A 13,337-nucleotide genomic window follows, 5' to 3' on the forward strand; every position below is an offset into this window, starting at 1 on the left:
ATGGCGTCGTCATCCTCCAACGTTGTTGGTGTACACTATAGAGTGGGAAAGAAAATCGGAGAGGGTTCGTTCGGTGTAATTTTCGAGGGCACAAACCTCCTGAACAACCAACAGGTTGCCATCAAGTTTGTACGTGAATCCGACATCTCGTCAAGGGTAGAAGCAAATGCTGACGCGACGTGATTGCAGGAACCAAGAAAGAGCGATGCCCCCCAACTGAGAGATGAGTACAGGACATACAAGATCCTCGTCGGGTGCCGTAAGTAGACATGTGCCCACCCATGATGGGCGGGAATGACCTCAGGCTAATCTTGTCGCAGCTGGCATCCCAAATGTGTACTACTTCGGCCAAGAAGGTCTGCACAACATCCTGGTGATCGATCTTCTCGGTCCATCGCTCGAGGATCTTTTCGACCACTGCAACCGGAGATTCTCCCTCAAGACGGTTGTCATGGTCGCCAAGCAGATGCTATCCCGCGTCCAAACCATCCACGAGAAGAACCTGATCTACCGTGATATCAAGCCCGATAACTTCCTCATCGGCAGGCCAAACTCCAAGACTTCCAATGTCATCCACGTGGTCGATTTCGGTATGGCCAAACAATACCGTGACCCCAAGACGAAGCAACACATTCCCTACCGCGAACGCAAGTCGCTTTCTGGCACTGCTCGTTACATGAGTATCAACACCCATCTTGGTCGCGAGCAGTCGAGAAGAGACGATCTCGAGGCCCTTGGCCACGTATTCATGTACTTTTTGCGCGGTGGTCTTCCCTGGCAGGGTCTCAAGGCTGCTACTAATAAGCAGAAGTACGAGAAGATTGGTGAGAAGAAGCAGACGACGCCCATCAAGGAGCTGTGCGAGGGTTTCCCCGAGCAGCTGGTGACGTATCTGACATATGTGCGCAACCTCGGCTTTGAGGACACGCCCGACTATGACTACCTCCGTGAGCTTTTCACTACGGCGCTCAAGGAGGCTGGCATTCCCGAAGATGGAGAGTATGACTGGATGAAGGTTGGCAAGCCCGACAGGAAGGGGGACTGGGACCGCCCGGGCGCTTTGCACAACCCAAACGCCCGCCCCGGGGCTTCGGCCATGGAGATCCACGGCAACTCGAGGGGGCCGACGACACACCACCAAAGCGACCCGCGAGCCCCTCAATTGAGCATGTCGCATTTAAACGCCGGGAAACCCCTACCGCCCCAGCCGAACCAGAGGCAGTCGAAGCAAGGACGGCCAAACGCGCCCGCCTTGGGAGCCCAAAGGCCCGCGGTCGGGGGTTACAACATGCCAGCAGCGACACCTACGGGATCAACCCAAGCCCAGTTCCAGACCAGCACCCAGAACCTGCCGCAACGACCGATGGCACACTCGCCCGCCATACCTGCTCCCCAGAATAACGCTCAACCACAGCCAACAGGCTTCCAGAAGTTCATGAAGACTCTTTGCTGCGGTTAATGGGTTTTGGTTGTTTTTTTTACGCGTTGATCTGGCGTCTTGCTGAGTAAGCTTTGCCTTTTTGTTTTGCCTCGAGAGTGTTGACAAACAAGTCGGCTAACTTGTTGGATCAGCGTTGTAAGCGGCAGCCGGCGGCAAGTTCTATATAGGGGCTTTCGAAGATAGGAGTCCTTTATGATTTGTCTGCGACATGCGTTGTTAGTTTTTTTGCATGGGACATTAGAAGGACGCCTTTCTTACACGGGGGCGCATTCCAGCACATTTGGCGCCTTTCCTGGACATCATTACGATTACGATAATCCCGGTTTCTCCCTTTTTTTTTCTGTCTTTGTCTTGTCTTTCTGGCCTTTGACCTGCTTGCAGCTCTCGCGGAGGATGTTGGCAGGGCTAATAACTACTTCTTGGGCTGGCCTGGCAGGGGAAAATATCAGTCTTGACTTGTTTGGCGCCTTGGGGGAACGTTTTCACTCTCACACTCTCACTCTCACTCTCACTCTCACTCTCACTCTCACTCTCACTCTCACTCTCACTCTCACTCTCACACATTACACACACACCACCACACATACTCACAGATAAACTCACTCTAATAATCAGCATCCCTTTTGAGAACATACAGAAAAAGAACGGCATTGTAACAGGGCATGGTTTCATCACTTTTTTTTTCTTTTTTTCTTTTGACTCGTGGTTTTTTTCTGGCTGGCTGGACAGGGTGGTGTTTTCCTTTTTTTTGGTTTTCTTTTTTCCATCATCGTCTTGTTGTTTTTGCTCGTCCAGAAATAATGAAAGAATCTCTCTCTGTCTCCAAAAGAAAAACACAAGCACGAAGAGAAAGAGCCTCCTTGCTATGTTCAGCAGTCAGTCAGTCAGTATACACTCGAGTCGTTGAAAAAAAAAAAATGATTCCGAACCCAACCTGCCCTGTTTTTTGCCTGGTGTATGTTTTCTTTGTTTTATCTGTCTGTATAAGCGTGTGTGTATGTGTGGGTGAGTGGGTATATCATTTCTTTTCTTTTTTTGTACAAGACTGGGCGTCGTAAAATGGGACAAACATTGTCGCTTTTGTTGTAATTGTTGTTGTTGTTGTTGTTGTTGTTGTTGTTGTTGTTGTTGTTATTGTTGTAATGGCTTTTTGTTGTTTGGCTTTTTGGATATAGTTTAGTTCGTTGTTGGGTGTTTTTCCTTGACAAGAGCTGTCTGTTTTCCTATGTTGGTGTATAGGCCTTTGGTGCGTGTGGTAATAATGCTGGTTGTGAGGAGGAAATTCAAGGGGAGGAGGGAGTCAAGTCGAAGAGGGTAGAGAGCGGACGGTGTCGGGATAAGAGCGGAAGGTGCTGGAGAGGAGGGTTGATTTAGGCGGAATGTTGGACAGATAACTTGAGGGTGTCAAGGGTTGGAATCTCTGGGATAAATATAGTTGATATAAATCTGTGGTGTGTATAACGAAAGGATTTGGTGATATTTTTCTTGTCTCATCACCTCCAGTGAGCAAGCGCATTATACAATATCCATCCAGGCATCACATTGCATCTGAAGAACTCTGGTTTCCACTGACACCAGCAATGTTTATAGGACCATTTTCCACCTCCAGCCTTGAAACACAATCCCTGGTCTTTATGATTTCATAACTCCCACGACAGACATACATACATTATAGACAGAAAGACAGACCGTTTTCCCATTGGAAAGTCTCATTTCTAAATTTCATAACCACAACCACCAACCACGGCAACAACCAACAAACAAATATTTCTTATTTCGACATATATAAAACGCCCAGACCCCCCTCATCTCCTTCTTTTTGTCATACCCCAAAATTGTTCTCTCACGTTAGCTTCTGCTTAATAAAAAAGCTCCTAAGATGGCTCAGCTGCCAAGCACAGGTACCAGCAAGGACAAACAATTGAATCAAGATCCAGCGGACGACGCGAGCGTTGGTGGACTCGGATTGATCGCGGAATTCGGCTTCTCTCTCCTATTGTTCCCCTCATATCAGCACCACCCCATCTCCGTGAATGAGAGCAACTTACACGTTGAAACACCTGCTCCCTCCTGATGTCATTCAGCCTCGCGTTCAGGTCCTTGACCCGGGTGGCCAGGTCGGCAATCTTGGACTTGTCGCTGCTGTCGATAGCCGAGGTCTCGCCGATGGCCATGTCGAGGGTGAGGCGGATGCCGCCGTTGGGCTGGGCCATGCTCAGCCAGGAGGAGCGGCCGCTGGAGGAGGAGGGGGTGAAGCAGATTTTGTGGTCGCCGGCTTCGGCGGCGGTGAAGGTGAATTTGCCCGAGGGGCCGCCGCGCTGGGAGACGACGCGGTGGTCGTTGTCGAAGATTTCCTGGGGGCACAAAGTTAGCAAGGAAAGAGGAAGGATGTGGGGGGGGGGGGAGGAGGTTATACGTCAACGGAAATGTAAATCGAGATGCCCTCGTGCTTGGCCCAGTGGTGGCGCTGGTCGTCCCATTCTTCGGCTACGTAGTGGCCTACTACGAGGGTGTCTTTGGGGAGCTCTTCGAAGAAGCAGCGGGGGGTTGTTACGTCGATGTAGAAGTAGAGGGCCTGGGCCATGGAGGCGAGGGAGAGGAGGGGGAGGATGGCCCTCATTTTGGCGGTTGTTTTTTTTACGTGTTGTCCGTGACCGATTGTGATAGTTGATGGGGGAGATATTGGAGCCGTCGGTGTATCGTTTGAATTGGTCGTGGTATGGTCGTCGCTCGTCAACGGTTTATCGTCGTTTGCGACGGGTTTGTTCACAAATTCACCAGCAACAGCAGCAGCACAGCACAGGCGCGACCCCGGTCAAGCTTGGAAGCTGCCACGCTTCCACAGTAAAAAGTTGGGGCCACTCTCAGTGGAGCGCCCCAGCCAATCTCAGGGGTTGAGCTGAGGTAGAGTCACGTGCGAGATCAGTAACCAGAAAGCTTGACCCTTGAGCACTGTGTGCGTTTTTGGGTGACAACTGTGAGAGCGCACTGTGCCCTCTGGAAAATTTGGGCGGTGTTGCTTGACAGAATTTCGCGTTCTCACAGTGAATGCCATCATTCAATCACGTCGCTCATTTTCCGACAAACTTTGCCATCAAAACGTTGATTTTTCGTTGCGCAGTCCATCAAAATTTCAAGAGCGACAATTCAGTTTGATTGCTTTTTTAATAGACTTCCGTTTGATAGATACCCCCAACCTGGGTTTTTTTTTCAGGTCGAGTTTTGCCAGATGCCCGATTGCAGTTTGGGACAAAATTGCGGCCGACGAAACTCGCAGCTCTCTCGCTACCTTATTAAGATATCCCCACAGTGCACGGGGTTGACCTGTCGACGCGACCAACCCCACCACCACCACCACCACCGACCTACCCGGTACAACACCACCACAAACCATGACCTCGCGCGACGTTCACGATGTTCTCAATCTCCCTTCCGATCACTCGGGCGCGCCCCGACCATCCAAGAAGCAAAAGACCAGCGCGCCACGACTAAACCTGAAGGGATTAGCTCGCGAAGTCCAAAACCTGGGCGGCGACAACCCAATAGCCATCGTTCCTGAAGTTAACTTCTTCAAGAAGCGCCGCTTTGCGACACGGAAGCCGGTTGCGAAATGGGAGCTCAAGACGTTCACCAACTCGGCGAGGGGAGACGACGGCGCATTGGTGCTGAGGCATTGGAAGAGGAGGACGGATGATGGCGCGCCGCCGGTAGAAGGTGCGCAGGATGGGGATGGGCAACAACAGCGGGGAGGGGGGGAGGGGACGCCAGCTTCGGAAAAGAGGGAGGAGAAGCCTGAGGACTCGGCGTTTGCTAAGTACAATGTCGAGGTCGTTGTGCCTCACTACACCGAGGATCAGTATCACTCCAACCTCCAGAACAACGACTGGACAAAGGAGGAGACGGATTACTTGTTGGAGCTGGCAAAGGATTTCGATCTGAGGTGGACGTTGATATGGGATCGGTATGACTTTACTCCAAAACCACCCGGTGGTGGTGGTGATGCGGCAAATGGGGAGGATACCAGCACGGCGGTGGTGCCGGCCCCAAAACAGCGGAGCATGGAGGATCTCAAAGCGCGATATTACGAGGTGGCAGCCAAAATGATGGCTGTTCAGAAACCGGCGCAGTACATGACCCGGCCAGAGTTTGAGCTCTACGAGATGATGCAAAACTTTGACCCGGAGCAGGAAAGAAAACGAAAGCAGTTTGCGCTCAACACTCTGTCGCGCTCCAAGGACGAGGCCCGGGAGGAGGAGTCGTTGCTGCTAGAGGTCAAGCGCATCCTCGCGCGCACGGAGAGGTTCAACGAGGAGCGCCGCGAGCTCTACAACCGGCTTGACTACCCGGCCACGGACTCGGACATCAACTCGTTCAAGACGTCGGCCGGGTTGCAGAACCTGCTTCAGACGCTGATGTCGACGGATAAGAACAAGAAGAGGAAGAGCATCATGCCTGGGGAGGGCGTCAGTCCCAGCAACAACTCGGGCGTGCCGAACAGTGCGGTTTCGGAGACGAACCCTGCCAATCGGAGGGAGAGCATCGCCGCTTCTGCGACGTCGAATAATCATCACCATCATGCTCGTCGTGATTCGGATGCGAGGACACCGGCTACGCCGGCTGATCCGACGCCTACGTCGGCGGCGGCGGCGGCGGCGGCGAATAAGAAGAAGGGCGGGGGTGCGCAGCAGCCGGAGAGGAGGAAGTTGACGCAGCAGGAGGAGCAGGTTTATGGCGTATCGTATCATGACAGGCTGGGGAGCGGCCCGACGTTTCGGTATGAGAGGATTAACAAGCTTTACAGCCACAAGAGCGGGCAGCAGCAGCTGCGGATTACGAATGCGCTTAGCGAGCTTGACTTGCCGCCTAGGCTGGTGATGCCGACGGCTGCGGTGACGGCGCAGTTTGAGGTGCTTTGGGGGGCGGTGACGGCGTTGGTGGATTTGAGGAAGATGAGTGATCGGTTGGATGGGGAGATTAAGATTGAGGAGGCGAAGAAGGCGGAACGGGATCGGGCCAAGGGTATCGCGGCCGAGAAGGAGGGGGAGAAGGAGAAGGGTGAGGGTGGTGGTGGTGGTGGTGATGGTGCTGCTGCTGCTGCTGCTGGGGAGGGGGAGAAGGCCGGAGAGAGTATTGAGGAGGGCGGGCAGACAAAGGAGGATGGGGAGAAGAAGAGGCCCGGGAGTAGTGGGAGTTTGACTGCTGCTGGGCATAAGAGGAGCGCGAGCGTGTTGAGCGCGGCGAGTGATAAGAGCTCGAAGCGGCAAAAGAAGTGATTTGGCCCAGGTCTTGGACTATCGGAAATGGGAGTCTGGAGGACGGTGGAGGAGTTGTACAAATAGTAATGATATCTTTGGGAGTCATCACGCTCTGTGTACAGTACAATATCTCTGCCTGATCCATCAGGACGTCCAGTGCATTGCTCGAAGCGATGGATGTGTTCACTTCCCAGTGCCAAATGCTATCTGGTACATGACTTTGGTGTAGTCAAGTTGACGTGTTCTATCTCCAAAGTTGAAATTTATATGATCTACTAAATAGCTGGTCTTATGATTGCAAAATGTAGAGTGATACCGTGCCCAAGTAGGTGGCAACCGGATTTATTGTCACCTTGATTCGAGTTTGTCAGTGAAAGTTATGGTTGAGGAATACACAAGGTTGAAGATGAATAAATTGAAACTGAGATGAAGGTAAGTGGACCAAGAAAAAAAAGACGACAAAGAAGGATGGAACTGCATCTGAAGGGCTTTGGTAGCCGCAAGGTGCAAGTATGGATATATTAGGTAAAGTCAAAGCAAACGAAGTACAGTATGTGAGTGCGTGGTGAATGGTCGATGGAGCGAGTGTGGATGTGCGATCATGCTCCCGCGGTAACATAGATAGGGATCGTTGTCAAGGGATGGCGAACCGGATATTTGGGGCTCGAGCTACGAAACCCGATGTTGTGATGGTTAGCTGGAAGATAGAAAACTGGGCAAGGCATGCTTGGATTGCAACAAACACCTACTTTCGAGTTCCGGTTCAAGGTAGCAGTTGCCAAAGCATTACCTATCTCTGAATTCCTTCAACTGTGTTACGCGGAATGCCATCACTGCCGGACGTAAGGATGGTGATTGAACTGGACAGCTTCTATGGTACGAAATTGACAACAACTAGACTTGTGCAAGACCTCCATTTCTTGCCGTGGAGAATGATTTGTGATTTGGTGTCATGTGACGATAATACAATGTGAGTATCATGAGAGACAACCTGCTGTTCAGAAAAGTCCGAGACGAATTGATCATGACAAACAATTTGCGATGCTTGGGCGGCTAGCCGGTGCATGCGTTTCAAGAGATATCTCGTCATGTTCAACTCCTGAAATGTGTGGTACATTGATTTACAAAGTTCAACAAAGAGACAGATTGCTTCCTAACGGCAGCGGCATCTATAAAAAGCTCAGCAAGCCCCCAAGCGACGGGAACAATACCCGCCGACGTCTTGATTTGCATTTCCTCGAGGAAGAAAGGGGATCTAGGACCAAGCCTATATGCAGGTACATGTCTTTGGTCACGATCCGGGGAGAGCGAGGCTGCTCAACCGTGAGGCACGTACTCGAGGTTGATCATGCACCAGTACCAATGGTCAGTACCTTCGGAGATTTATTGACATCTACGACACCAGACTTGCGAGGCTGTCGTCAGTGTCTGCATCTTGAGATCTGTGATGAGGATGTTGAAGGCTGCAGGCGCCAATCGTGAGACGACCTACCAGCTGGCGGGTAGACATGTGATGGTATAAGTGATTAGTAGATGGTGTTGACGATGGTGGGGGATCGTTGGAATAACATGGGGTTATGGCACGATGTGAATATGCCTAGATCTGTAGTCAAAAGATATATATAATCTGCCCTGTTGATCTGTCCCAATAGCTCTTGACCTTGAACCGCTGGTAGCTGCACCCCGTCAGATGGTTGGACGCCACCAAGGCTTGCTGATAAGAGGTGTGGTGATCGAGTTTCAAAACAGACATGTTTGACCCCGGATCTCTGCACACCTTCCATCAGAAGGGTATCCGGGGAAAGAGGTGTCGTTCAATCTGACGAACCTTGGGCACAAGAGCGGGAGATGTTCGGCGGGTCGAAGAATGATGGGCCAATGAGAGGGCCGTGATGAGATCTGAGATGCTATTCTAGGTAAAGGTAAGCGCCATGCGGCGTTGAGCAATGCAGAGCCTCACCACACACCACAGTACATAATATGGGTTAGCCCTACCCACTTTGCAGTCAGTTCAACGTCCCGTTGTTGTGGGCGCCAAGGGGAGTTGAGGTTGCGCAATGGATGCATCATCTGCGGCCGACCGGAAGGCCACACACTGCGGACACGGCCGAGAAGAGAATTGAGGTGTGCGGGGGAGAGCCTCACGGCAGGCAGGTAGGCGAGACGCCGCGACTTAGACGCCGTCGATTCTTCCCGTGTCTGCTTCTGCTGCTGCTGCTGCACGACATGAATTCTCCAAGAACGGTGATGGTACCTGCATTTACCTAGGCTGGAACTAGAAACCGGGCCTGTGGTGTTTTGGAATGCTTCTAGAAAAGATAGACGCCCAAGAAAGCATGTGGTGTTGGACCAGGCTGAGGTAAATCACCTGTTTCATTGGAGGTTCAATGATGCCGCCAGGTGCAAGGCTGACACCATGACTGGAAGGCAGGAACGACTTGCAGGGCACAAATAGGCCACAATCCACAAACCGTGGCTGATGATTGCAGCCTAATCACTATAGAATGATAGCCACACAGGCATCAACCACGCCTTCTCGATTTCGGCCTTCGACGTCAGCGGAGCGGACTTGGCTCCGAACCCGAATGGACAAGTCGCGATGTGGAAGAGAGATATTAGCACCGAAAGAGCAAACTCGTCCGGTCGAGTTGTTCTGGCGGTCAGGAGAGTGTCGTCGACGGCCCCGCATCGGCCCGGTCTGACGAGGTGACCGTTCCGATACTATTGTGGGGCCAAGAAATACAAACCTCTTACATGAGTCGACACGCCGAATACAGCATCCACTTTGCTGACGACACCACCGAACATTACGTGCGTCTGCGCCTGCTGCCGTCCGTCGCACCGCACACCGCTCAAACGTCCTCCTCCCAGACCTCCCTGCCTGTTCGGTGAGAATTTGCTCCGTCATCGATGGGGGTCTGGAGTTGCGAGTCGCGATAGCCGCAGCCTCAAAAGGTTCCAACTGCATGTTTCATCACGGGACGAACACTGCTGCGGCGGGGCCACCTACCGGCTCATTCGCACGCCTCCCATTCGATGGCAACCTGTTTCTAAGAATACCTTGCTCGATTATTCAAAATCCCGACTTCTCATAGGTCCTGCCAGATCTGGTTTCCAACCAATCACAGCCAGGATTCTTCCATGGCCCAGGAACGAGGAGTTGGCGATGGCGGTAAAGCAGCAGCAGCTGCTGCTGCCGCGGTAGTTGGGCTTCCTATTCCTCCGGCACCTGGTCCCCCCTTCGCCTCGAGCCTACTCAGCAGCGCAGAAAAGACAAAAAGCGCGCGTCGCAGAGCCTGATATTAAACGTCGCAATTTTGTGCATGAGGTGCGAGATGGTGTTCTATAATTATCACCCCATGCCTGATCCCTGCTGCTGCCCGGACCACCGCTTCTCGGAAGATTAGTGGCTGTGGGTTTCATCCTCGACGTCGATGCTGCAGAAGCTGGGTTCATCAGAGTGTGGGGAGGGCCGTCTCTCTCATCACAGAGGAGTGACAGTCCAGGAGCGCCGCAGGGGTACAGGGTTTAACACGCTGAGTTATCACCGTCAGAGGGGACGCCATGTCCTCCACAGGGTCGCTCTGGTCACGACGTGGTGGTGGTTTTCCAGCGTCGTCTTCCACAAAAACCGCACGTTGCAAGGCCGGCGCTTGGCCTGATTTGGTCCAAAAGGCCCTGACGGTGCAGCATTGGCGACCGTTTTCGTACGAGCTGGACTTCAGCCGAGGCATTCTTCTCTGGGTCAGATGAATCTGCTAGAGAGAGGATGAGGTTGAAGGGATAGGAAAAGATATCGTCACCAGATTGAAATACAACTTGGTACAATACAAATCGAATCTTTCAGGTACCACCACCAGTCGTCGCAAAACGATAGCAGAATGGGGATTAACGTACCGCGTCAAATTGCATGAGCACCGACCCCTGTCACGGCCCATCATTGGCCCTCGTTGTGAGACTCGAGCTCGCTTCACACGCTCCCATCACCACATCACCGGCTGGCAAATCCTGCTCGACTCCTCAAGCCCCTTCTGCCCCCTTTGGCGGCATTCGTTGGCCCCGGGAGCGGGTGTCGTCTTATCTCTTTCTCGAGTGTAAAGAAACAAATAAGGTCCGATTCGGGGCGAGCAACGGCGGGGGTGAGGTGTCCTCGACGGCCGCCGGACGGCACACACTTACACATGGGCACACACACACGGGCACACACGGGGCGGTGGGGTAGAGATGCTCAAAGCCCAAGCTACGTGACGACAACGCTTCCTCGCTTCTGCTCACTCTGCTGCAATGGATGGTCCTCCGCTCCAACGCACCTGCAGCCCAATAATGACGGCTCATTCAGGAGTTTGGAACACGTCTGCAGAAAAGCTGTATTGCCAACTGGCAAATCAGGTCAAGCATCCTGATTGCATCGCTTTCGGGTGGCGGATGGGGCCATCTGACCCGCAGCTCTGTTCATCTTTTGTCAACCGTTTCCTTGTATCTCGCACCAAGCGCCTCCAGATCTTACTGCCAGGGGTTTGCCCTGGAGCGATGTGCGCGCCAAGACACCTGCTCGAACTCTCTCTGAATAGACGGCGACGAGCAACACAGTTGTGGTGAAGGTACAGTGTTGCACCACCAGGTTAGATACAGACGACGACAGCCGCAACCCTCTCGGCTGCGAATACTCGTCGGTGAAGGCAAGCGATTCGTCAGTGAGGAACCACTCCGACACTGTCGACTCGTGCAAGTGAGATGTCGCACAGCTTTTATATTGGCTCCCTCCTTTCCAGCCGCGGTGAAGCCAGGACTCGGTAGGTGGACTCGCCTGAATGGCGGCTCTGATCGCTTGATCGCTCGTTCGCGCGAAAGCCGCTCTTACAGCTCGCATAATACCAGGCAACTCTACGCACTTCCACCACAACCGACTGACTTGGCGAGCCCGGCTGGCGTGGGCGGGACCTGCTTTGGGGACCAGCAGTAGTAGTTAATGCTAGGCCACAGCTTATCCGCCTAGTCCGGCCCGGTCTGGGAATTAACTTACAATTGGTGTAAGGACAGTTGAAGATATCCGCACCCGCCATGTGATGTGATCCTGATGTTCCCTACGGAGTAACATGTCAGTTCTCACAGTCTCACTTTGGAGAAGGAGAAGATCTCAACAACCCCTGTCGTGAGTGTGCCGACAAGAATATGGCTTGGCAATGCCTTCTGCAAGTGCCCTGGCCCGGCCGGTCATGATGGACAGGAGGGACAGTCCTTTCCGCACTTATTCCCAAGAAGGCAATCCAACCCTGGGCTCAGCACACTGCAGCAACACGCACACCACCACACTGCACGCACACCACGCAGAATCAGCAACCAAGGTTTCCGTCACAAGGTACCGGTACATACATGTCTCCCCGATTAGGCGCCATGCCACAGCACCCTTCCTCATTCTAGCTCCCTGCCCGCGGGCGTCTGTGCGACTCGCCCCCCCAGCACCAGCCGCCCTTGCATTTTTGACGCTCGTCTGCTGCGAACAGTTGACGAAAGCGGGTTTCTTCCTTCTTCTTTAGCTTTACCACATCTGCAGCAAAGCAAGCCTGGAAGCCCCGGGCTGTCCGCGATCTCAACAATACCCGTAGATCCGACCGGTCTTTAGCTAAGCCTAGCTTTGAGGACTACCCTTAGTCCGCCGGGGGTAGTATAAACAACCGCCAACCTCCAAGCACCAAGCACTGTACAGATACAAGATACGGAGTACAGATACAGAAATACCGTATTACCAGAACCCTGGCTCCTGCTGGGTACGAGTACGGTACGGTACTAGCCTCCCCACCCCATCCCACCCCAATCCACTCCGTCCATCCACCCACCCAATCCATCCCCTTCCCGACAGGCGCAGCGGTGTCCGTAATCGCGCGTTAAAAGGGACCAAGCGCCCACGCTCCAAACTTCCTGTTGAAGAAGGCTGGGGTTTTGGCTCAAATTTCCTGGCAACACACGTTACGTTGCACGCCCCGTCGACAGCGCGCAACTCTCTGGCTTTGAACCACCGAGACGAAGGACGGGACTAGATAGCTGGACAAGAGGACGGGACCAGGACAAGGACAGGACAGGGAAGGACAGGACAGGACAGGACAGGACAGGACAGGACAGGACAGGACAGGACAGGACAGGACAGGACCGACAGGGCGACGGCGGCGGCGGCGACCCGGCACAGCAGCTACAACAACACATCGAGAGCTCCGGACACTCTTTCGCCCAAACACACCTCGCATTTTGTTCTGCAGCAGTTTGCAGCTTGCGCAAATCAACAATCACCAGTCGGCTCTGGATAGAACCGTTCATGACCCTCTGACGTGTCATTTCATCTCACCATCTCATCAGCAACAGCAACACACAGTCTTGCTGAGAGTTCAGAGAAGCTTGTGGGAGCTACCTTAGCTATTGTCAGGGTAGGGAGCTCTCGAGCAGCAGCAGTTCCAGTCCGCGCAAGCAGTGTCACCGGCCCCAGGTCCGGCGACAGCATAACCTATTTCCATCCGGGCGAACCCAACGCTGGGTAACGACGCACGAGCACCGACCGGTTCCTCCCCCCGCCTTCCATCACTGGCGCATCGCATCCGGGAAATCCTGCAGGCTGATCACACTTTTTTTTTTTTTTTTTTTTTTTTTTT

At 53.1% G+C, this 13,337-nt stretch overlaps 3 protein-coding genes across 3 annotated transcripts; 2 read left to right on the forward strand and 1 right to left on the reverse strand.

Annotated features, from left to right (window-relative positions):
- On the forward strand, positions 1 to 3,738 carry YCK2 (Palmitoylated plasma membrane-bound casein kinase; the record flags this gene model as incomplete). The annotated part of the gene is made up of 6 exons (XM_062946529.1): positions 1 to 129; positions 190 to 259; positions 321 to 1,505; positions 1,573 to 1,965; positions 2,002 to 2,914; positions 3,032 to 3,738. 3 exons carry the CDS (start codon positions 1 to 3, stop codon positions 1,457 to 1,459), a joined length of 1,338 nt encoding a protein of 445 aa, XP_062800169.1. The 3' UTR covers positions 1,460 to 1,505; positions 1,573 to 1,965; positions 2,002 to 2,914; positions 3,032 to 3,738.
- Positions 2,921 to 4,306, reverse strand: ERP1 (emp24p/erv25p-related protein). The gene is made up of 3 exons (XM_062946530.1): positions 3,858 to 4,306; positions 3,490 to 3,795; positions 2,921 to 3,434 (listed from the first exon to the last, which is right to left on the reverse strand). The coding sequence occupies exons 1-3, from the start codon at positions 4,059 to 4,061 to the stop codon at positions 3,285 to 3,287; spliced, it is 660 nt and encodes a 219-aa protein (XP_062800170.1). The 5' UTR covers positions 4,062 to 4,306; the 3' UTR covers positions 2,921 to 3,284.
- Positions 4,307 to 4,833: 527 nt separating this feature from the next.
- SWC4 (swr complex subunit) lies at positions 4,834 to 6,714 on the forward strand (the record flags this gene model as incomplete). Its single annotated transcript, XM_062946531.1, has 1 exon — positions 4,834 to 6,714. One exon carries the CDS (start codon positions 4,834 to 4,836, stop codon positions 6,712 to 6,714), a length of 1,881 nt encoding a protein of 626 aa, XP_062800171.1.
- Between the last annotated feature and the right edge of the window lie 6,623 nt (positions 6,715 to 13,337).

This window comes from Podospora pseudoanserina, chromosome 4 (assembly GCF_035222485.1).
Source record: "Podospora pseudoanserina strain CBS 124.78 chromosome 4, whole genome shotgun sequence".
NCBI classification, from domain to species: Eukaryota; Fungi; Ascomycota; class Sordariomycetes; order Sordariales; family Podosporaceae; genus Podospora; species Podospora pseudoanserina.